Source organism: Cryptomeria japonica, chromosome 5 (genome assembly GCF_030272615.1).
Source record: "Cryptomeria japonica chromosome 5, Sugi_1.0, whole genome shotgun sequence".
NCBI lineage: Eukaryota > Viridiplantae > Streptophyta > Pinopsida > Cupressales > Cupressaceae > Cryptomeria > Cryptomeria japonica.
In genome coordinates, this window is record NC_081409.1 from 450,317,376 (window position 1) to 450,343,684 (window position 26,309).

Genomic DNA, 26,309 nt, shown 5'->3' on the forward strand with positions numbered 1-26,309 from the left:
ATTCATGATGATTTTGGATGTTTCTAGATCATGTTCTATCTGTGTTGATGGTTCACATTGATCGTTGTGCGCATTATTGATGATTTCTCTGATATGTTCGTGTTATGCAGTGTTTTTGGCCGACCAGATGATTGTAGCGTGTTACAGATGTTTGTGGTGTAATTCTTGGAGGTGTTTCATGTTCGAGGTGGTGATTTAGGTCCATACTATGTCTTAGCCAACATTGTTTTGGTCTGCATGTATTATTATAGCGTGTGTGGTTATATTCTTTGTAATGTGTGATGAGTGTTGAATCAACCTTAAAATATAGGTTGATGATTTGTATAAATATATGTAATAGTCATGTGAGAGAGGTATCTATGTGTGAATAATGTTTTGATCTTTCGATCGCAGAGGAGAAGTGTGAAATAGCAGATTTTGTGTTATGTGCTTAACCATAACTGTCACCAGGCATGTGGAGATGTTATTTTATCAGTTCAAGATCCTTCAGATATAATCCAAATGTTTTGTAAGGCAGTGAGCCTTCCTAGGGTTGTAGCCCTTTGTTGTTTTTGAGTAGTGAGCTCTAGGTAGTGTGCCTGAATGCACGTGCATTCCCCATTGTAATATTTCATCCGCTCCTAATAGGGTAATATCTCATTGTGGGTAGGTTTCCACTATGGTTTTTCCCTTAACCAGGTTTTCCATGTCAAAAATATTGGTGTTATGTGTGTTATTGATGTGGAATTGATTTATGCTTTCATTGTTAATTATCAGATCCAAATTTAAGTCTGAGTTAAGTAAAGTTTGTGAGCAAACTGATTCACCCCCTTCCTCTCAGTTTGCTGCGTTATTGCCAACAATGAAATCATCAAGAGCTTCATCCAACATATCAAAGTCATCACTATGAAATGACATACATATCATGTTGATGAGTTTTTGGCAAAAGGATGGTTTATAAGTCGTAGAGGAAGAGATGAAGTCATCAAGATAATCACTACTATACAATTTATCTAAGGCAAGGTCATCATCATCAAATGGGTTATCAAAGCCATGGAAGGTTTGTAAAAAGAGATCTAACATAGTGACTATTGCAATGAAAAGAAATTCTATAAAAATGAAATGAAACAACCTTGTGTAACAAAGCATATAATGTGAACACAATGCATAAAAACAAGATTTTTATTTTTTTATACTTTTTATTATTTTTGAAATGGAATAAAAGTAAACATGTAGGGAGATTGTTTATTTCCAGTATTCATAGGAAGATTGTTTATTTCCAGTATTCATAGGGAGATTTTATTCAAGTAAAATTAGAAAATGCAATATATTAATGTTTGGTGAACTAGCTACCAAAATGAATGTGTTTACAAGTTCATAAACTATATGTTTCAAAAATGATTGCACATATGAATCAATGCAATGCATACAAATCAAATCTAAAAATGAAAATCATAAATTTGCATAAGATATGTCGTGTTCACCAAAATGCAATGGATGGAAATAGGAGCTCACAAGTTTAGCTATGTAAACTAGGAATTAAACCTATTTCACACACATTACATCAAAAGGAGAATGAACTCAATAGGTTCAACCTCAATTCTATTAGGAAGAGGGTTGAATATTAATTGGATTTTATTCCTTTTGATTGAGTTGGAAATGCAATTGAAAGGATGGAAATTGAATGATAGATCTAGGGAAAATGATGGAAAATTGGCATAAAATAACATAAATAATAAGTTATAGATGCAGTATGCAGACACAAAGATAGATCTGACAAGAAAGAATCGATGGGAACTTGTGTCAAAAAATCTGGCCTGAAAGTACAGACCAGGATGCTTATGGTGACCTAGTTCTATGGCTATCATTTGCAAACAAGTAGGAAACTTTCATAATCAGAATGTTGCTCAGAATCTTCTAAAGTTCATTAAAAATTAGTGAAACTGAGATGCTCGAGGTGACTTGGTCCTTCACTTTTTGCTCCTACAATAGTAAGATTTGACGTCATCATCTCCATTTCTAGAATCTTCTTTTGTAGCTTCTAGATCTATCTCTTGCACACGGAAAAAGGGGAAGATGTGTTGTTGATAGGGTTTTGCCTAAGTCAAACCTCATGTTTGGAATTAACCCTTGAATTGAATTGAAAATGATTGAATTGAAATGATTAATTGAATTGATTATACTTTCAGTAGGTGTTGCAATGCTCTTAGGATAAGTCCTCCATGTGTTGATGCAATAACATGATATTGTTGGAGGTTGTTGAGAAATTTGCTGGATTGATGCATTGTCATTGATGTCAACATATTATTCTATGTGTTCCAGTGTTGCATTCAGATTAAATGAATTGGTTTGGCCAATGCATTGCAGATGAGTTATTGTCGATTAAAGGGTTGTGAGATAAGTATCTCTAGTTGATTCAGCTAAAGTTTCAAAGGTTCGCATGGAGATTTGATCGAGTTATGAGATCCGCTATTAAGGTTGGTTTTCCTAATGCTCAGTGTTGATCAGTTTTTTGGATTTTGCTCCACATTCCTCCGCATTGCAATATCTTGGTTTGTGAATTCGATAGTGTGTCTAAGACATTCATATGTGTCCTCAATTCAGATGGTTCGTGATTTGGAGGTCCACAAGTGAATCTTTCAGTTTGACAATTAGTTCAATGAGTGTTCTTGAAGTTCAATATAATGACGATGGAGATTCTAGTAAGTGGTGATGTTGCAATTGTTGATGTGGTAATTCACGTTGCTTGTGGATGTTTCTAAAACGTGTCCTATTTGTTTTGATGGTCCACATTGATCGCTGTGCTCGTTATTGATGATTTCCTCGGTATGTTCGTGTTATGCAATGTTCTTGGTTGACCAGATGATTATAGCATGTTGTGGATGTTCATGGCATGATTGTTGAAGGTGCTACGTGTTCAAGATGTTGATTTAGGTCCATACTATGTCTTAGCCGACATTGTTTTGGTCTGCATGTTATATTATTGCGCGTGTGGTTATATTCTTGTAATTTGTGATGTGTGTTGAGCCAACCTTAAAATATAGGTTGATGATATGTATAAATAAATGTAATAATCATGTGAGAGATGTATCTGCGAGTGTATCTGAATGTGTGTGATCGGATAAGTGTGCGAACAAATGTTTTGATCTTTCAGAAGTGTGAAGAAGTGTGGCAGAGTAGATCAAATTGTGTGCTTAATCGAAACTGTAACCAGACATAAGGAGATGCTATTCTATTAGTTCATGATCTTCAGGATGTAATCAAAATGTTTTGTAAGACAGTGAGTCTTCCCAAGGGTTGTATCCCTTCTTGTTATGTGTTTTGAGCAGTGAGCTCTAGGTAGCATTCCGGAATGCATGTGCATTCCCCATTGTAATTTTTTATATACTTCTAACAGGGTATCATCTCATTGTGGATAGGTTCCCATTATGGTTTTTCCCTTAACCGCATGTCAAAAATCTTGGTGTTATATGTGTTATTGATGTGGTGCTGATTTATGCTTTCACTATTAATTATCAGATCTGAATTTGCGTTTGAGTTGACTAAAGTTTGTGAGCAAATTGATTCACCCCTACCTCTCAGTTTGCTGCATTATTTTGATTAATATGAAAAATAGATTTTAAGGACCCAAAACCTTTAACATAGGAGCATAAGATAATTCATCAAAAAGCATCCAGACCAGCTTTGAAACAACTTACAAAAAGACTGGCAAAAAGGCCAGTAAACTGAACGGACAGCTAAAGAAAGGAACATCAAAGCGGAAAAACCAGAGAAAAGACAAAAATACAAACAACAACTATAAAGACTTAAGAAGATTAGCCGCCTTATTGACCAGCTGGTCATAGTTTGCCAAAGCAACTTTGAGTTCTTCCATATCCTTGTTTGGCTTCTTCTCCTTCTTTTTGCCTCCGGTCCTCATTCTAGGTCCTTGCACTTCTCCCATATCTTCAATGTCAGGTTCCAGCTCTAGGGAATCCTTCTCGTTCTCTAGTTTGCTTATGAGAATTTTGGTATTGTCGGTCGAGGCCTTTAGAATGCTATAGCTTTGTTCAACAATACTTTTGAGGCATTTTTCAATTTTGTTGAATTTGTTGTCAGTTTCCGCCATTCTCTGGTCCGTAGCAATGTCATTGGTTTTTATCTCTATTAGGGCCTTCTCAATTTGCTCAAACCTAGGGTTGAAGGAATCTCTGATCTCTTCGGATCTGGCAACAGTTTACTCAAATCCTCAACATATTCCGCCATTGATCTGCCTTCACCAATACTGATTGTCTCCAAAATTTGGACCCTGTGGCTCAACTTCTTATTATCCTCCACAACTTTCTTGTAACTGTTAATTAACCAATCGATGGTGTCCACAAAACCTTTCAAACCCTCAGTGGGAGGATTTGAAGGGGGGGTTTTCTCACCAGGATTGTCCTGTTCATTTTTGGGGATGTCGCCACTAGTGATCTTATTGACATTTCCACCAACCCTCTGATCAAAACCTTCCCCTGTGATCTCCTCCTCCAATTTCTGGTCGACGTCAGGATCCTTTCTCTGCACTTTATCCTCCAGTTCCATATCATTATCTTCCCGCCTCTTCTGTTTGTTCCTTATCTGAATGGAAGTTTTAGTTTTCTTTTTTCGAGGAGACTGGGGTTCATCCTTCTTAGAATCCTCAGAGACCTCCTCCTCCTCCTCCTCCGAGCGGATCTGGAAAACCTTTTCTTTAGTTTTTTTCTTACCCTTCGAAGAGGAGGGCTTGGTACTTACCTGTTTTCTTTTCTTACCAATTTTAGCTTCAGAGTCTTCCAGAATCTCCTTTGACTCACTCATTGAATCACTTTCAAACTCCTCACCCATAGAAAAACCAAAATCCGACCCTTCCTCCTCAGACTCAAAGATAGAAGGCTGGGGATGAACAATTTGGTTAGCTTTTAGATGGTCATAAATTAACTCCATAAGACCTTGATGCATGGTTGTATCACCCTTAGGGTTCTCTCTATGGGCTTTAATGGTTGCATTCATTGAACACAACATGAAATATGAAATATTAACTTTTTCATCATACCTGAAATGATTAAGCAATACAAAATGATAGCCATACACTTTTGTGAACAGGCATGTCACATCAAATCCATCATGAAATCTTTATATAACATAAATGAAGATGCCTTGATGTAGCTTGTTGCTCCTTGAATCAGATCTGTTCTTGAAGTGTTGCCCTTGAATGAAACTTGCAGATGCAAGAATGTGATAATGATGTGATAATAGTAGATGATGAAATGAATTAAGAGTGATGCCTTATATAGGAATTTCATATAAAATCATCCTTTAGGCTGGCTTAGAATTATTATATTTTCACACAAAGCTATATTCAAATATGATTGGACTGCCTTATTATCCTCCTAGAATTTAGGAGAAAAAGCATTGGATCAGGACGCCCGGGGTGACCTAGTCTCGACAATTTGAACTCGACTTTTTAGGGATGTGAGATAATAGGGTTTTGATTCCAAAAATAGCTTTGCATGAATATATCGAATGTTTAGATGGGGGAAACATGTCTTGAGATTTAAAATGGGGTAGGATCTATGATAAATCAAGATGGTAAAATATAAAGGGCCCAAATGAGAGTGTGATGATGTATTAATTTGAAATGAGACTCGCAATATTGAATTTAATATTAATTTAAATAAAAAAGGTCCTCTAATGCATAGAGAAATGGGGAATACTAAAATATATAGAATTAAGGGCCCAAATGAGAGTGTGATGATGTATTAATTTGAAATGAGACTCACAATATTGAATTTAATATTAATTTAAATAAAAAAGGTCCTCTAATGCATATAGAAATGGGGAATACTAAATTGAGTGCTAGGAGAGTGTGAAATTGTAGACCCTAATTAAAGGTGTACAATTTATGATGCTACAAAAGTAAAAGACAAAGGACCCCTATTCAATGATATTATTAGAAAGGTGTATGACAACTTGATTGTGGCACACAATGGTGTCAATATTGAAATTGCCAATACAAAGCAAGATGAGGTTGCATGGTCGCAAACAAAGCAATAGCTCAAATAAATCATTAAAAGAGGCAAGGACAAAGTTGCAACAGAGAAAATTGTTGTTGATGCTAATGATACTCAATGCATAATATGGAAGGAGAGCATCAAATGGAAAGATACTTTCATCAAACAAAATATCAGGGAACAAGGTAAGATTGTAATTGATTGTTGGTAGACATAACCCAGGAATTCAGAGATGTCAGGTGCCAAATCAAGAAGAAGGATAATGTAGGAGATGTCACCTTGGAGGAGATGAAGAAAACATAATCTACACAATCTTTGATCCAAAGACATTTAATAAAGAAAACTTGAAGAAGCTCACAAGTATAGACTCGACATTGTCATGGTACAAGAGCCACCTAGTAAACTTCTCTGCTAGAGTTGTTGTTGTTTGTGCTAACACATCTTTATGGAGGTTTAGAACTCAAAATGTCCTCATTCCTAAGTAGGAAGGAATCTTGGCAGTTGTACATGCCTTGAAAGACTACAAGACCTATTTAGCAACACAACAATAAGGCCAGGTGGATGAAGCCAACGTGGACTCCCAACAAGTACCACCTCAGCCTTAGCGACCACTTTCTATGTTATAAAATTTTTATGTTTTATAAATTCTCAATATATTTATACTTTATTTAAATGATTCTTTTCAAAGAATCAATTTTAAAAGACTCTGGGCAACTACAAATTAAGACATTATAAATATGTAGTTAAGGGACTATTGAAGGGTCAATTTTTTGATCCTCATTGCATTGTAGTGCAAGAGTGAGACTATGTTTTGCTGTGCTTCTAAGAGATTCTTTGTTTGTGTGCATATAAATTGAATGTTTGCTTAGGCATTTATTTTAAGTCCGCGACCTTAAGCAATTTTTAATATAATTTCTTTTGTGAATATTGATATTCATATAAGTGATGTTCATAAATATCCAAGTTCCAACAAACTTTTAAAATTTGAAGTTTTTCACTTATTCATTAACATTTCAATCTTTTTATTAGGTGTTGGTGGTGATTATTTTCAAAAAGCTTTACGACCTGTGATGTTAAATTTGATATCTTGATATTATTCTATTTGTTTTAATTCCTTTTTGCATTTGTAACATGGCGATGTGCAAGTGTTAATTGTCTTTACTACTTTCTGATTAAAAGTATAGCCCTTTTAAATATTCAAAAAATTAAAATACTTGATCATATGAAGGGAGTTGTACCTTTTCAAAATTTAGAGGGAAACTAATTAATAGTTTACCCAACTGTTAGTTAATAATTTGTCTTCAATTTGGACGAAACAGAGTCATTTTTTTATTATTTCAAGAAAGATAAATCTTTTAACCAACAAAACCCACATTGAATTCTACTTTACACATACTTCCAATTGTCTTAAAAACAACATGTCTCTTTTTGGATTTGAACAATTATCTAAGAATTCAACCACTAAATATATATAACTACTTCCTCAATTTAAAAGTCCCATACATACTAATATTATTAGAAAAGTATAATGAACATACTAATATTATTATTGACAATTTAAATTATGACCTGTGATGTCAAAGTTGATATCTCAAGATTATTCTATTTGTTTCAATTCTTTTTAGCATTTGTAACATGGTGATGTGCAAGTGTTAATTGTCTTTACTACTTTTTGGTTAAAAGTATACCTCTTTTAAATATTGAGAAAATTAAAATACTTGATCATATGAAAGGAGATGTACTTTTTCAAAATTGAGAAAAACTAATTAATGGTTTACTTAAAGGTGAGTTAATAATTTGTCTCCAATATAGACGAAATAGAGTCATTTATTTATTATTTCAAGAAAGACAAATCTATTAACCAACAAAAAACACTTTGATATATAACTACTACCCGCCAATTATATTAAAAACAACACATCTCTTTTTAGATTTGAATGAGTTGTAAAATTTCAATTACCAAACTATATTAAAAAAACATATATAACTACTTCAATATACTAATATTATTATAAAAGTATAATGGACATGCTAATATTATTATTGCCCATATAAAAACATTTCGAGTACATCCACTATAAGGAAAGCGACACACAACAAAAGCGTAGGTATATGCAATTTTGACCATCACAATCAGATTCGAAATTCGTTAAAAGAAAACGATTAAATGAATTGGCTGACAATTAGGCCGCGGGAATCTATGTTTATGATTATGATTATGATTATTATAGTATTCACCTTAAAACAGCTAAATTATGAGTGAATGAAAAGGAGCCAGTCTCCCACCCATAAGGAAGCGAAACAAAGCACGTCTTCCATCCTCTTCCTCTCTTCTGGTAAAATATCTCACCTTGTTGCAATCTCCAATAACAACCAAAATCTCTTGTATTTTTTTCTTTGTCAATACTGAATTATGCTTCATATCTCTAGCATTTCTATCTTTTAAATCAGAAAGGAATAATTTCTAGAGAAAAAAGTTGTATAAAATTGTATGTAGTTTATTTAGTTTATAAATTCTTTTTCCTTATCTGTGGTTTCTGCGTCTCCTCTGATATGTCTTTCTTGTGCTTTATATTTAAGCAAATCCAACTTGACAATAGAAAACGGAGTATGATCCGAAATGAAACAAAATGCATACAGTTTTTCCAGATACTCTTCCTTTCAATCCAATAGATTGTAAAAATCTGTTCTACTTTCTTTTAAATCATCTGTGAGCCCTCAACCAATACCCAAAGGACCCACTTTAGGCAATTTATTTTGGAAGTGGTTCTCAAGAAAAGTTGTGTTATTTAAATGTTAATGTTTTTCCTGTATGCTTAGCACTTATTAGTGTGTATGTTTGTTTTTTTAGCAGCAACAGATCTAAATTTGTACCATAAAAGTGAATTCCAGATTAAGCTGTCTGAATAAGAAACCTCTTTGAAGGCACAATCTCTATTCATTTTTGAGAGTATATCTGGGGTCTGTTATATCCTGGTGTTGACATGGGATGGAGCTGCAGTTGGATCTCATTACCAAAGGAAGTCTCAAATTCCTGTTTCAGGACATTGCCATTGGTATCCTCTCAATCATCTGTGTTGGACTTGCCCCGGGCCACAGTATCCCTTAACAGGTTAAATGGTCTCACATTTGGCAGATTGTTAAGCTTCCATAGTCAAAATGTTGTTGCTAGCACGGCAAAGGTGTCTGCATCTTTGACCCTTGGTGAGAATCTGGGTTCAGAATTAAGAAAAAGTCATACAAGAAATAAAAATAAATTGAATTTTAAGCAAGTTCGGACATTGCTGATTGACAATTATGATAGCTACACTTACAACATTTTTCAGCTATTAGCCGTGGTAAATGGAGGTAAGATGTCTTCCATACTTTAGATTGCACTATTTGATTCATAGCGAAATGGACTATGAGTGAAATTCTGTCATATTTTTGACTTATAGTGTCATTCCCTTGTTGCTATAGGTATATTTATTTATTGCAGAAGATATAAGTATATTCAATTTTTTAGTTTCCAAAATAGAATCTGTATTCGCTAATGATGAGGATATCCGATATGGAAAAACCAGGGGAACATCATTTATGTTGAAAGAAACGTCAGTACATCCACTCTCCCCCACATCGGCTTGGAAATGTCTCCAAGACTGATCCAGGTCTGTGGCCTCTTCGAATCCGTCTCAGATTTACTGGAAGCCTTGGGCTCTTCTAGTTCTTGGAAATGCCAACGGCATCACGAGCACTCTTCGCACTAGGGAGTGAAAAAAACACAAAACTAATAAAATAAAAAGGTGTAATCCATCGAGCCCAATCAACTTCTAACTCCCCAGAACCCCCTCAATTCCTCACTTCCAAACACCCTACACCCTTCTAAATCATAAAACAAACAAATAAAAAACAAAACTTATCCATCGAGCCCAACCAACTTCTAACTCCCTAGAACCCCCTCAATTCCCCACTTCCAAACACCCTACGCCCCCTTCTAAATCCTAAAACAAACAAAAATAAAAAACAAAACTTGTCCTATAATCTATAGGCTTTCCCACTCTTCCTACTACCAAAATTGTCTTTAACTACCTCAAAGAGATCAGTGCTGCTGGCATTACCAAGAGACTTCCAATACTCTTATTTTGTAACCGTGTCTATCTTTTGAACATAAAGTATAAGGCATAACTTGTAAACCTCTGATTTATCAATTATGATTTTTTTTTTTGGTTCTTATGCTCATTATGCACAAAACATCGAGATTATGTTTTGTTCTTATTTATATTTTTATTTGTTTAATATTTGATATATGGATGTTTCTGTCCTCCACAGTATTCAGGCTTCCCCAAAACCTGAGCACATACTGTACCTGTACTTGTAACACATTTGAATTACAGAATTTGAAAATAAAATATCACAATAAAGTCCTTAAACTTTTTTTCTATGTGCAATACGTTTTCAAGATAGGAGATTAGTCATCCAATCTAAATTTCACTTTACAGTATTATATCTTATCTTTTTCACTTGCTAATGTTGGTGGTCAAGATTAGTTGATCTTTAAAAGCGATGGATGTTATGCAGTGTCAGATTGTTTTCTACAGCAAAACACTTATAAAGGTTCATCATAGAGTTTCTTTTACCCCGTACAGTAGTTTGCATGCAAGAATGTTTATCACACATGTATAGATCTAGTGTCTTACTAAATTAAGCATTACTATTGTTCTCTTATTTGTAATGTCCCCTTTTGGGATTGCCCTGAATCTTGCCCTTGTAAATATCAAAGTCTGCTAATTTTCACCCTTATTAATTCTGATATTAGATATTGACCCATTGACTTTCTTGTCTTCGTTGATCTTATGGATGGTTCCTCCAATTCCCCCTTCTCAATTGAATAAATCTCTTCCCCCTTGTCAATTGAATAAATCTCTTCTTTATATCTTCATTTGTGGGAAGTCACACCTTTTCATAAGAAATGACTCCTCAATCTTCATTGCTGCCCTTTGAGAATAATAAATTATTCTTCAAATTGATCTCCCTTGGATGTCCTCCTCAAATGGGACTTTCTCCTTTTTATATCCTCCAATGTGAGGGAGAGGTCACACCTCTTCATCATGTATGTCCCTTTGGCAAGAGACACACCCTTTCCACCATTAGCACCCTTTGAAAGAGTGCAACTCTTCATTATTTCCGCCTTTTGAAAGGAACACAACCTTTCATATTCAGATCTGCACTTCTTATTTATATCAGATCTGCACTTCTGTTTCCCTAAATTATCCCCTGAAATGAGGTTCTCTTCTCCCTTTTATATCTCATGTTTGAGGGAGTTACAACTTTTCATTTCATGTCTTTGACCCTTCATTAACTTAATTAAAATTTAATTATAGTTAATTGTATTCTTTTTTTATTTTAATTTTAATTTTATTATTATCATCTATCATTAAATTGTATTTTAAAGTGGGGACATTACATTATCCTCTGTAGAAGAGCTTATACAATATTGCAAGGCACATTTCTCATGCTGTGGACCAGTTTCCATTAAACACCAATGTGGCATGAACATTATCTGAAACTAGCAAATGGATTATTCAATACGACAATAGTGATCTAATTATGTACCGGTAATCCCATAATCATATCAAGACCATGTAAGCTTTGTTACTAGGTTTTGTAAGAACCTTGGGTGAACCTTGAGCACACTACATCGATTATAGACTTGGCTTGGGTTCGGCCATGGCTCTACCTTGGGCTTGTTGATACCAAAGGCTTGGGGTGGGGCCTTGGGAAACTTGTGGAGAACTTGCTTGGGGCCAAAAAAGAGTTATATTTTTAATGAAAAAAGTCCTCACTCACTCTAAAAGGTGACTTAAGTCATTTACAACACAGTCATATAAAACAAAAGTAAACAAATCATTCGTATTTCTCATTCCTCATCTAAAACTCCATTTCGACTCATTATTCAATTTTCTTTCTGTTCAAGCATTGTGTTATTGCTATTCCTATGCTTTAAGTGGTATTAGATAGGCACTAGGAAGATAGGGAGCTTGCGTCAAGGAGAATCTTCATCCATGGTAAGTTTTTAATTATTTTTCCAAGCTCCATAAAAGCTTAAAAGCTCATCATTGTTTTTAATATTTTGTTCATTTTTTCAACAAGTAATTATAGCTTGGGTTATATTTATTTTTCTCCTTGATATTTGTTTATTTTAGGATGTGTAGGAGATATGTAGAGTCTATAATAGCAGGGAATTTTAGTTTTGTAGACAAAGGGTTGGTTAGGGCTATCAAATTCAAGTACTTTTCACCATTTTAGTGGATAATGATTGAGCAGGTTGTTGGAGATGGGGTTAGCTTTGGTGTTGTAATGAGTTTCAAAATGAGTATAGTAGCTCTTATAGTTGACTAAAAGCCCACTTGTGTGCAACATATGGCAAAGGAATTGGCACTTGTCTTGGATTGACAAAAAATGGGTTGCTAAATGGATCAATTCTTTTTAATATGAAAGGTAAGCGGAAACATAATGCACTTGAGAAATCTAGATGAAAGTCCCATCCTTTTGCCAATTATAAGACCGTCCTTGAGCACTCTGATAGTGGCTACCACACATGGATTTCATGCAATGGTGTCTTTAGAAAAGGACAATAGTCCCTTGCCCCTCTTTCTTGCAAACTATGATGGTCAAAATCAACTCAAGCAACATGTGAATTAGTTGGGACTTTGGACAACACATGCACCGGATCCTTGCTAAGAGCCACTTGCTGAGTCACTCCTATTCTAGTGGAAAAGGCCAATTGAGTGGGGATTGAATTGAGGGCTTGTTCACTTCATGTGGAAATAGAACATCATGGATGGTAGCGGGATTGTTGTTGTGGTCTATTTGGTTTGTTTGATGGGTTTGAATAGGATGGTTGTGGATGGTTTGGCTATTGTTTTCAATGTTAATTTGATGCAATTTAATGGTCAAGTCTTGTGACAAGTGAAGATTGGCATCTTTGATGATGTTCATTTCTTTCCTAGCTTCTATGTAGAAACAATTTATGAGTTGGTTTTGGACTTGAAAGATCCTAGTTATGTCTGTTGGGTTCCTATTTTGCTTGTTTCTTGTTGAATTAGGCCTAGAACTTTTGTTTGCTCCAGGGCTTGTTCTTTGGTTGGAGTCACATGAATAGGAAAAGTCTCCTTGATCTTGTTTAGGCTTGCTTCTATCCAATCTTATTTTACTCTAGGACACATTGAGTGCAAGAGTCAAGTGAGGAGGAAGAGAGATTCAAGAGAGGCAAGTGTATTTTTTGCTTGCAAATTTCTTCATTACCTAGTGGAAGAATCAGGGGCTTATGCTTCTTTTTGTTTTCTAAAGTTTTAATGAGGCTAAATGTATGCATAAATAAACCATTTTATCTTTCTTGAAAATGAACTATTCTATTTGCAATTTTCAAAATAAACAAAATAATCTAATGCAATTTTGTTTTCAATTTTGGTGAGAGTGTTGGGATCTCTTGTTTTCAAGTTTTGAATTTGAAAGCAAAGAATCATTCAAAGGGTATGTTGTGTTGGGATCCAGGGTTTAATGTTACAGGTCTTGTGTTGTGATGAAGGGCTTTTGCAAGAAACTTAACAAAGCAAACCTACTCTATTTAAAATAAATAAATTTAATTCTTTCTAAATAAAATAAAGGTTCCTACTCTAACCAATAAATGGCATCATACAGTTATTGTTCTCAAGTAAGTTTAAATTTTCTAGTTTCTAAATGATTTTTTTTAAAAAATAGATAAAAAACTTGTAATATCAAGACGCTTAACATAAGCTTTTGGTCTTGTTGATACTAGCTTGTGCCTTAGAGAGCCCAACTTCTTTTGGATCCTCCCCTACAACGTTTGGAACTTGTGACGTTTTCACACATCGCCCCATTGCAAATAGGGACCCCCACTTTTTTGCTTAGATTAGGTGCCTTAGTTAGGTGTTTTAGTTTGGTTTTATCTTGGCAGTAGTTTTTAGTTGTTAACCTTGTTTGTGAGAAGAGGTTGGTTTTGTCGGATTGAGTTTGAGGACAAATTGCTAGAGGTTGTAGAAAAATTGTCAAATGTTATGTTGCAAAGTTGTCAGGAAAGATGTCAAGGTGAGAGAAACTTTCAAATTTCCTTCTAGGGGTTGTTTTCCACTCTTGGAGAAAAAATTCCTTCTAGGGGTTATTTTTCCACCCTTTGGAGAGTAGATGAAACCTAGTGTTAGGCGATGGAGTTTGTTTCAAGACAATAAAAAATTGGAAATTTCCTTCTACCTATCGAATTTCCACTCCTGCAAATTGAGAGCTAAGTGAAAGAGAAGTTGGAAATCTTCCTTGTGAAGATCGATTTTCCACTATAAGGGAAATTTGCAAGGCAAAATTTTGATGAAAGGGATAATCTTCCTTGTACCCATCGAATTTCTACTCCTTGTGCTAGCCGTTTTTCTACCCCTTGCAAATAGAGCAAATTATCATGAAGGAAAGGGAAGTGAAGGTGAAAATCTTCCTTCTAGGGGTCAATTTTTCACCCTAGGTGAAAATTTGCTAGTGAATTGGAACAAATAAGGTTGAAAAACAAGGAAAACAAAATCTTCCTTCTACATGTCAAATTTCCACCCTTCCTTCTAAGGGTTGATTTTCCACTTTTAAGCAAATGATGAACAATGCAAGTCAAGAATTGGGACAAAGAAGGTTAAAAAACAAGGAAATCAAATCTTCCTTCTACATTTCAAATTTCCACTCCGTCCTTCTACATGTTGATTTTTTCACTCTTCCTTCTACATGGCGAATTTCCATCCTTGCTATAAGTTGAACGATGAAAAGAAGAATGTGAAATTTTTTAAGGCAACAAAAAACCAATCTTCCTAGCGGAGATCGAACTTCCACTCTTCCTTCTAAATTATGCATTGAGTGAATTTTTGAGGAAGGAAATCTTCCCTCTTCCTTGTGTTTTTCCACCCTCCCTTCTAGGGTGCGAATTTCCACTCCATTTTTTGATGAACTTTTTAAGAGAAAACCTTCCTTCTTCCTTGTGTTTTTCCACTCTTCCTTCTAGGTTGCGTTTTTCCACTCCTCATTTTGGAGATTGAAGGATAATCATAAGATTGAATTTGAAAAGACAAATCTTCCTTTTAAGGTTCGAATTTCCACCTTTCATTTGCAATTCAAAGTTGAACGCTTAATGATTATTTGATTGCAAAATTGCATGGAGATGAAGGATGCTAACTTGATAGGGAAGAATGCAAATTCTATTTGCAAAATAAAAACGTTTTTAAGGCAAAAAGTTGGCTGGATTAAGATTGGAAGAGGTGCGATTCCTTGTTGCAAGGCATATTAAACAAAGGAAGTGTACTATTCATTTTAAAACAAATTCAAATTCTAAAACAGATTCACACCAAGGAAGCAATTCGCAATCAGCCAGCAAAAGGGAATTTGAAATTCAGTCAAGTTTTTTCAAACATTTTAAGGGTGAATTTCAAAGAAAAATCAAATTTTTGGAAAGAAGGGAAGAAGGCTGATAAAAGATCAAAGCCTAAATCGTTTCTTGTCAAGAAAGAAGAGATTTTCCAGTAGATCAGTGAGGGGGATTGATGTTATTTTTATTTATGACTTAAGAATGTGTAGGATGGAATTTTTTTTATCACATGTTTCTTGATTCCTAATGTGTTCTTTTCAGGTTTGATACAAGGATGCAAGGTGACATGAGGACTCAATCACATGGAGGAAGCTTGTGGATTGATAAGGAACAAGGCAAACAATTGAATGAAGGAGAAGGATATCCCACTACTGCAAGGGAAGTAAAGAATCAAGGTCAAGAACAGTTCATGGAAGTAGATGAAAGATTCAATAGTGTGCAAGATGAACATCAAGACATTAGGACAAGGACTCAGGCACTACAACTTCAAGGATACAACCAACACATGGGAGATTGCTCTACAACATTATGATAACATTGAAATGGGAAAATTTTACAATTATCTTGAATTTCCTTTGGAAATCCAAGAATCATTGCTTGTACAAGAAGGAAGAAATATGAGATTCCAAGCTCAAGATTGAAGATATTCAAGGATGTCATTGATGGTACTACATCAAGGAACCAAGGATCGAATTCAGGAGGATGAAAACACAACAAATGATTTCACAACTATTACAAGGCATTCAATCATACTAAGGACGTGTTCCACATATCAGGATCAAACATCGCCAATGAAAGGAGGAAATTTCCCAAACAAGATGGAAGAGTGTTTTTGATCAAGGAAGTAGATCGTTTCAAGAGTTAATCAAAGAAAGAAGATTGGATCATATTAAGATGATACAATTTGGGAATACGATCTATCCCAATCACCATCACAATCAGTCAAAAAGGCTAAGTAATGTTGAGTATCAAGAGATATGCCTAATTCACAAACACCTTGTGAGGATCAATTTGTTGTGCATGTAGAGGTGGCGTCCTACTCATCATCGGCCAATCACATTCTTCCAAGTCAGCACGTCCAGATGCAATGTACTTGATTCATCCAAGAAAGCAGCAAGTGACACATGGCAATTTGTCAATAATTGTTTCACACACCTAACCTCAATTCTCATTGGTCTATATTCAATGAAGGACATGTGTCCGATTCAATGTAATGATCATATTGGTCAAGGAGTCAGTTGGAACAAACCCTAATTAGGGTTTTATTGTTATAACTTGGCCGTTAATTTGAGAATCAATCCGAGCCATTCATTCAAAAGCGACCTCTATATTACGCTCAATGCTCTCATTTGTAAAGTTTAATAGTTAGTAGTAGAAGCAAATAGCAGTAAGATAGCAAGTAGAGAAGAGTAGGAGAAGGCAAAAATTGTTGCCAAGGCATGTAAATAAACATACTTCTCATTAAATTTATGGTGAATAGTGGTGTTTCTTCTACATATTGCATGGTTTCTTGTTATATCCTCAAATTAGATGAAGTTCATTGATTATGATGGAGAAGTGTGATGGTATTTGATGAACCCTTTGGTTCATAACTTCATACCATTTACACCTTGTTGATTGCAAATTGTAGTGCATGTTGGAGTTTGTTAGTCTGGGTTCTGGATTCCTTTTGGGTTTTCAGAAAGCTTCGCAATGAGGGTACATGCATAGCGAGTAATGGAGTTTGTCTGACTTACCATTTTTAGTAAGTGGAGGTAGAAGCAGCCGAGTTCTCTGGGTTTTTCTGGGTTTTCTGAGAGCTCTGCAATGGTATAACATGCAAACCAATCTGAAGACCTTTCCGAGACTTACTATTTTTATTAAGTTCGATAGCTGCTCAGAATGTGGAGAAAATCACTTTGGAAACACTTACTATTTTAGCAGTATGCTATTTATAGTAAGTACCTTTCCGAGACATGCTATTTTTATTAAGTTCGGCAGCTGCTTAGAATGTGGAGAAAATCACTTTGGAAACACTTACTATTTTTAGCAGTATGCTATTTATAGTAAGTACTATTTTTGGCAGTGCTATTTTTAGTAGGGGTCGACAACTCAGCTCAGTGTCTATTTCCGGCAATGCAGTTCAGTATCAATATTTGGAAGAGGAAGTATTTTTTATCCATGGCCTAGGTGAAATTTGTTTATGACTCCTAGGGGTCGATTTGGTGTAAGGGATTAAATTATATGTCAATGCAAATGGGCGATTTCCTAAGTATATTGCCTTAGTTATATTTTTATTTTTGAAGTCATATTTGAGTGCCTACTTAATACATTATTTTATGTCTTATACTTATAAATAATGGTGATTTATGGTGAAAATGAATTGGGCGAACTTGTGCAAGGAAATGCAACACCAAATGTGGATGAAATGGAATGGCATTTGGTGTGGGCGCATTTGGAGGGAGTTGAATTTGAATTTGGGGCTCCAAAAAGTTGTAAATAAGAGTGCTAGGCTCTTGTTTTGGCATCTATGAAAATTTGTATAACGAAGTGTTGTTGGAATGGTGCCAGATTTGTGCTTCGAAGTTGCGAGCTTCCTAGCCTATGTTAGTTTCGTGCTTGAGATATAGCACCTAGCTGTGGAGAGACTATTTCTCACTCAGAGGAATAGATAGAGCCTATTGCGAATGGTTGCATCAGTTGGTTTTCTGTTTTGGTGTGAGTTTGTGTGTTTCCTGGTTGCTGGTTGGCATCATGGCTGAAGTGTATTTTCACTCCTAGTTTTCTGTGCGGGCTCCTGTTGATTTTGGGTATTGAATCTAAAGATTTCTATGCCTCCAATGATGAGATTTGTAAGTTTTTAGCCCCTAGTGTTGAGTTTTCAAATTTTAAATGCAAATCCTACTTTCCAGCCTAGACGTACTTGTTAGGGAGGTGCATTGAGATGCGTGCTGAGTGTTTGGGGTCATATTGCTGCTGTTTTCTTGTTTGTACTGGGTCGTTCAATGCTTATTGTTGGTATGGGTGTGTTGTTGGGTGATTTGAGTGGTGTTGCTGGTTATGCATTTCCAGCTTGCTGTCATAAATATCAGATTTTCAAAAGTTGGAGTTTGGGTGTGATTTTGAGAGTGTGAGTAGATTGGGTGGTTAGATGATGATTGGAGGTCCCGTTGCAGTTGTCAGCTCTTAATCAGCACTTGGTTATCAAATTCTATATTCATTGTAATGCTGGTCAGTAGCACTAACAACAACATTTTGGCTTTCTGCTTTCCCATTGCATAAGTGGAAGAGCTGGCTTAGCTGCCTACCTTAGATTAGCAATATTTCTTATATTCAGAAATCTTTGTAATGAATTGTAAAGCTAGTTAGTAGTACTAACAGCTATCTTTCAGATTTCTTATTTGGTTCCCACTGCATAAGTGGAAGAGGCTGGCTTGGCCGCCTATCTTTAGTTTGTAATACTGTCCTTCCGCTGCATAAGCGGTTGAGTTGATTGTAATGTTGTCCTCCTGCTGAATAAGCGGTGGAGTTGATATTAATTTCCATTTCTAGTCCTTCTGCTGCACAAGCGGTTGAGTGATTGCATTCTCAGTTCTTTGGCTGGTTTACCGCGAGGTGATTGCATTGTTTTCAATATCCTGCTGTATAAGCGAAAGGGGCTGGCTTGCTGCCCGAGCATTGTAATCTGCATTTTCAGTGTTGCATCTAACGATCCCCTGTCACTGTATGCTCTCACCCTCCCAGTTTGGGCTCTCGGTGATCAAAAGGTGGAAGGGTTCCTTTCAGTTGATTTGGATTACATTATTCTAACCCTAATGGGTGATTGGTGTGTTGTAAATCTGTTAAAAAATCAAATTTTTTTTTGGGGATATTACAAGGCTTCAATGCATAAGGGAAAAGGCTCACATAGTCCTATGATGTGCAGAAGAATGCTTTAGGTGGAGGCTGCAATGCAAAAGGCTTTATTCTTTGAGGTGACTCAATATCCTTGTGCTGCAATCAAGGGAAAAAGGAAAGCAAAGCTTCTACCAAGAATCTTGGCAAGATGGAAAAAATCAACCACTTGGACATCATGGGGAGTATTTATAGGGTTGAAGGTTCTCAATCATGGGGAAGTGATTGCGAGAAGATTGAAGATTTGATAGATAGATGTTTGAAAAATTGATTGAGAGTCAAGGGGAGAAGAAAATCAGTTAGGGTAAGAGATGGCTTAGTCAAGATTGGCAAACAACTAGAACTAAAGCTATTATGCATCTTCTAAACATGATAGGGTTGCTTCTTTTGGGGGTCAAGGTCGCTTCTTTTGAGGGTCAAGGTTGCCCCTTTTGCTAGGGCAAGTCATTGGGGCAATCGTATAGTCTCCTAAGAAACCCTTTAGTCAAAGGTCTACAAAAGGTTTTTGGTGTTGCACAAGTACTCAAAACTTAATACACATGCTAAACAAAATGGATAAGAAGTTAGGAAGGACAAGGACATTGTCATCAAGTTCGAAAATGTTGAGAGGATGTATAATTCATGCCATGTGGGTCAAGAGTTGGGCTGCTAAATCATCATTAGATTGCCATGTTGGCTTGTGAAATTTTTAGGCACTTACATATTTGCCTCCTTGGATGTGATAGACTATATAGCAGGTAGGCATCGTTCTCGAAGACTAGCATTGTGGCCCTTTCACATACTTGTACTTACCTTTTTCATTGTCGTGTTTCCCCTTTGCTTGCTTGTAACCTATGAAATTGAGTTTGACAAACTCATTCTAGTGCATACAAATGTTAAGCTCGAAGGTAAGTGGGAAAGGAGGACAAGAATATGTGCCATCAGTGGCATTTTAAATATGTTGTGTTGTTTGTTTTTGATGAAATGCTAGAATGATGAAACAGATGCAAAATGAGGACAAAACCCTGTGATGGCAAAGTTTACCTTGAGGTTTTTAAGAGACCTTCCTTATTTGCTTTGTGATTTTTCACTTGCCCCCTTCCATGAGGAGATTGACATGCTCGTGTGCACTTTTTCCTCCCTTGGAGTAGTTTGTATTCAAGTATTTTAGACACTTAATTTGGCACTTGCTATATGATGACCATGATTGGTTTTGATCCATACATTGTTGTAGTTGATTTCTTTTACTTTGTTTCACTCTTGTGCAGATGGATGGTTATAGAACTTACATTGAATTTATTTATGAATGTTTATGCTTATACATGTATGATAGTATACTCATGGTCTTTTTTTTCTGTTCTTTTGCTATAAATGAGATGAATGCGGTGTGAACACAGCATATATATATATATATATATATATATATATATATATATTGGTGTGTGCGTACACACACACACACACACACTGATATATATAGATATACATGTGTGTGTGTGTACACATATACATATATATATATATATATGTACACACACATATGTGTGTGTGTACTGTGTACACATATACATATATATATGCACACACACACATTAATATATATATATATGTGTGTGTGTGTGTGTGTGTGTGTGTATACACACACACATATATATATACACACACATGTATATCTATATATATATATGTACACACATATGTATATGTGTATATATATGTGTGTGTATAATGGACACCATTTTGTTATGACATGAATTATTGCTTGTTTCTGCATGATTTGCATGTGGAACAAACACTATAATTGCTCTTTAGTAGGACTTTTTGACCTAGGGGATTGTGGGTTTACTAGCATTGGATGACTTACTAAACTTTTGAGATAGAAGTTATCAGGGAATCAAGTGGGAATGAGGAAGATGATGAAACAAAATTTAGTCTAAGATTACAAAAGGCTAAAGTTTGAACCTTATTTAGATTGAACACTTGAGTAGTTGTTGGCACAAACAAGCTATGGAATTTTAGCCATCTAGAGGTAAAGGAATAGCTCCTTAGTAAAATATGGCCCTAGACTTTTGGCTTTACCTAATTTGTCTGCATGTGTTTTGTTTCTTTCTTTTTTCTTTGATGGGATGTTACCCTCATAGTTTTGAGCTTAGACTATTCGAGTATGGACATTGGCAATTTTCTTTTCTTTTTTTGCTTCATTGTATTGCATATATACATTTTGCTTTGCAAATTTTAACCCCCTTCATGAATTTGTCTAAGGGAGTAAGGGGCTAGGTATAATTGACTCATAAGACTTCCCTCTTGTTGAGGACGATTAGGGGATACTTGCTTGTTAGCTTCAATTATATATTGTAGTTTTCAAAACTTGCTTTGTTTAGACTTGATTGAATGACAACTAAAACCAAGATTAGTATAATGAAAGTTTACTTGATTTAGAATTTTTGGGAATGCAAAGGAGAAATGGTAAAATGATTTTGGGGGAATTTGTGGTTTAGTAAAAGGCTACCTACGCTAGCAACTTTTAGAACTCTTTACTAGGATGAAAGTCAAACAAGAGTGAACCATTAACAAATGGATGATGAAACATAATGCAATGCATGTTTTGCTTTTGGAATATATGATTTTCATGGTTCTTTTTTTTGTGTTTTCTATGATTTTAAAACATACTATTTCTTGAGATGGAATGCATTTACTATTTCACTAAATTCCTACCCTTCCATCGTGCACAAGAGATAGGCATCATTGTCAATGTTTTCCTTAACTATGTAAGGATCTATCTTATTTGATCTAAATTTTTGGCCTTCATTAGCTCTCCTGTCAATAAGGTTATTGATTTTGAACATGACTCCAACCTTAAATAGTACGGGACACTTTCTTGTTGTAATATTAGCTTATTCAAATGTAACAAATGAGGACTAGGGTTAAGCCACCATGGGTCACAAACTTGAGGAGTAACTTCTGAAATTGTGGATCGCATGTCATTTGGATATTTTTCATGTTGATCTAAGGTAACAATAGGATATCATCCCTTTGTTGGAGAGAGCTACCAAATGTTAGTCTCAATTGTGCAACTACCTAGGTATCTTGGATAGGAATAGCCTTGATGCTCGTAGGCACACGAGAGCCTATTGAACGAGGATCAAAAGGAAAGATGATAGATTGATCCTCCTTTATTAGTTTAATAGTTTTGGGAATGGTGATCTTTGAGGAAACTATAGCAATTGCGTCAGGACCTTTTTAATGAGTGTCATTTGTTTGAGTTTTAGATTTAGGCTTAGAAAAAGGTTCATAATTATTGATCTCAAATTGTTTTATGCTAGCTCCATTTTGTTCTTTAGAGGGCCCATGGGTTTGATTTGACTCAGCCTTCTTAGTTTGTTCAACTCTATTAACACTAAAAGGATTAAGATCTCCCTTTACAATGTGGACTTGATCAAAGTGTGGAAAGTGGATTTCTTGAAATAAGATAGAAATAATGGCTTTTATCCTATGAATCTAGGGCTGTCCAAGTATCATGTTATGGCTAGTTTCTATGTCTATGAAAAAGAATTCTGAAGGCAAGATTTTAAGACCTAAGGTGATAGAGAGACAAACTTTTCCAATGACAGGAGTCTTAAGATTATCACAACCTTTGAGGATGTTATGATGTGAGTAATACGGGAATCATCATAACCCATCCTTTTGAGTTGGGGAAAAGGGACTATATTGATTGCATACCCATCTTTGATCATGATACTTTAATACAAAAATTGTAAAGTTGACCATTAGGTATAGAGCAGAATCACCGTATTTATCTATGTTATTGTCTGTGGGTAACTTTTTGAAATTGAACGTGAAAACATTGTGCTTTATGTTTGAAGTATGTAATGTCCCCTTCTCGTTGATGACCTCCCAGTGGTCCATTAGCCTATTCCTGAGACCCGTAGGCTAGGTGGAATGAAGAATGAGGGTCCAACATTGATGAGGCGAGAACTTACTATTTTAGTAAGTCAGGGAATGGCTATTTTGGTGATACTGTTTGTTGGTGTCTGTTTTATCATCTACCAAACATTAGGATAGGATACCCGAAGGTATTCTATCCTCTCTTGAAAAATCAATACTGATTCCAAGGTCTATATGTGCGAACAAGCGACTTTAGTGGAATAGCTTCTTGGGTAGTGTATGCTGAAATTTCAAGGGGGACTTGCGTTTGACAAGTATCTTGAACTGCTGGACTTAGATGGATTTAGCAATTTTAGGCTCTTCTTTTTTTGGGGAATTTTCCGAGATTTAGACTTTCAAAAGAAAGGGAAAAAGAGATAGGGTTTAGGAAGGCTAATCTAATCCTACGAATTTCGGAGACGGTATCAACTGGTTGCTCTCGAGAAACCAAACCTTGCTTCGCCACACTAGGGACAACTACACAAGGCCGGTGCAATCTTCAATGGGTTGTGCTTATGATCGAGATGTTGGGATGCACAGGGGATGGGCTCAGACTAACTTTGCACGGTAGAATGAAAATCATCCATTTACCAAAAGTATGAGCAGAGATACACCATCAATTGACACTTATCAAATCCTTCATTCAAATTAACAACAATGAAAGCAAATCTAAATTAATTCTAACTAAGTGTTGAGGCAATTGAAACCATGCAAATCATTCAAATAATAGAGATTACAAAGCAGCGCACATGCAATATATTGTCTGGAAATGACCTTAAGCAACAATACATCAAAAATCTCACTCTTTTCAAATGAGAGGAGGCAACCTTATATAGTTTCTCAAAAATAAATGAAAGGCCGAGATCAAACAGTGATCAAGGGCGAAGATTGAAAGTCCTAAACCCTAATTAGGGTTTCCCGAAATACTATCAGTTCAAGCAAATGAAAGAGTGACAAGTGGCGCAGCTGCTAATTTTACTGAGGTGAGTGGCCACTTTCCTCTTTTAGAGATTCAACGTATCCGGACACAATGAGCTTGACCTCCTCCATGGTGACACTTGGCAAACCGCCAATCTGGAAGTCGATGAGGTCCACATCGTCGGCGCATGTGGCAAGGATGCCTTCCCACTCCACTGCTTGGGTGAGGAAGTTGTCATTGATGGAGAGGAAGTTTGCAATCTTCGAAAGATCGCCTTTGTTAATCATCCCTGAATCTCGGAAGAAGCTCGCCTGAATCCTGGCTCTCAGGTTCTCTGCTTGTAAATGCTTCTCCCTTAGGCTTTCTTTCTTCCAGATCTTTGACGCCACACGGAATACCTTGCCTAGGATCTCTCTAACACTTGCCTCTGTCTCAAAACACTTGGTCTCGGATTTCTTCAGGACCTCAATCCGAGTGACCAGAGCATAGTACCACGTGCCGAAGTCGTAGCTGTCTCCCATCTGTATGATGCCTGCATCCACTAAGCTCCTCTTTGACATGCCTCGGATAACCTTCAGGTGAGGGAGTATTTCATTCTGAATTTCATCCACTTCTTCCCAATTGGATGCTAGATCCTGGATACGATCAATCAACAAAGAAGTTGCCTCATGTGCCGATACTAAGTTTTCTACCAGGGTGTCAGCACGTATCAAAGCGTCTGAAATCCACTCCTTTTCTTGAGTGTACGATCCCTTCATATCATCATAGTCCTTCATTGATCCTTGCTGAAGAGGCTGTGGTGGAGTAGCCGGGACTTCATGGTTGAGCGGGCTGGTAAGATGGAGAACATACTTCTTCCACTGTTGGTTCTCTTCTTCCACTTTCTTCCTCTTTTCCTTTTCATGAGCCAGCCTCGTCTTTAGAACGTTGCAGGAGTCATCAAAATATTGGATCTCTTGGTCCTGGGTAGGCTTACCCATCTCTATGGTGGTAACCTTGTAATCATCTGCGGTGACATTGTCCCTAGTCTTCCCTTCTTTGGGCACCGCTATCTGGACTGTCCTGAATCCGGCACTGTCTCTCTGAATCAGGGAAAACTTCCTGGCTGGTTTGGGCGGTTTAGCTATAGCAGGTTCATTCACCTTCTCCAGGAATGCTGTGGTGACCTCCTCGGTTGAGTGGGCCTCCTTGGGAACCTTGGCCTTTATCCTTGCTCTCAGCCAATCCGGAATGGTTGATTGTTCTACAGTGTTTCGATCAAACTCATCATCTGCCTCTCCTGGGTTCGCTGGTATGCCATCCAAGAAGATTGTAGGGGCTTCAATCTGCCCCCTGTCTGGAGTTCGAAAGACCTTCTCCACCACTTCCTCAACTGGCTGGGAAAGCACTCTTACTTCATCATCAATCACATAGATGTTCATCTCTTGCTCCCCAATTGTACTCTGATCAGGTGCAATGGAAGCAGCACTTAGGATGGAGTGACTTTCGCTGGATTCTCTTCTCTCACCTATAGCCCTTTTCCCTGTGACCTTTGTGGAGCTTCCACCCAACTCCTTCCTCTTTCGAGACCCAACACTTTCTGGATTCCGAGCATCACCGGCAGAGGTACAAGGATTGACGGACAGAGAATCATCTACTCCCATTAATTCATAAGTTAAAGTCACACCTTTGGCCTTCAACTATTTTGTCTTTTCAGACGCCCACCACCTTGAGTACTCAACCACTGACCTCATGAGGTCTGCTAGATCTGATTTCTCTCCCTCTGTCCAATCTATCAAGACTACGGATTCATTCTTCATCTTTTCAAAACCTGGCTGCTGAAGTTCTAGGCTTTCTTCTACCTGAGCGGCAACTCTGAATACTTCCGTTGCTCTCACCATACTCAAAGTAATTCTTGACCAGAACCTCTTCCGGATCTCGAAACTATTGGCTGCATTAGCCCAGTAGTCTTCTAGATCCAGTCTATGCTCAAACGTTGTCCCTTCGATCTTCTTGATCCTATGGAATGGATCGAAATCTTTTCTTGCCTTGTATTGATAGAAGGGATACCAGGCCAGTTCTTTCTCAGCGGTGGCTGCAGCCTGTGATGATGGACATGTTTCCAGCCCATTACCAATTGTAAGTGAGGACGTCCCTGCCTTCTTCTGCTTATCCCTTTGAATCACTATATACTCCTCCAATTGTCTCACAACCTCGAGCAACACCACTCGGTTGGTAGGGTAAGCTGGAAGCT

General features: G+C 36.5%; 1 protein-coding gene across 5 annotated transcripts in view; it reads left to right on the top strand.

Moving 5' to 3' along the window:
* Positions 1-8,238: 8,238 nt before the first annotated feature.
* Positions 8,239-26,309, top strand: part of LOC131060787 (aminodeoxychorismate synthase, chloroplastic) — a 219,322-nt gene continuing 201,251 nt past the window's right edge. Inside the window, exons 1-2 of one of the 5 annotated variants that reach the window (XM_057994192.1) lie at positions 8,240-8,326; positions 8,842-9,338. In XM_057994192.1, coding sequence (XP_057850175.1) covers positions 8,975-9,338 — 364 coding nt within the window. In that variant the 5' untranslated portion in view covers positions 8,240-8,326; positions 8,842-8,974. Of the gene's footprint in view, positions 8,327-8,374; positions 8,480-8,841; positions 9,339-26,309 lie in introns of those variants that run through there. The other 4 variants (XM_057994196.1, XM_057994182.2, XM_057994205.2 and 1 more) reach the window with 4 other exon arrangements.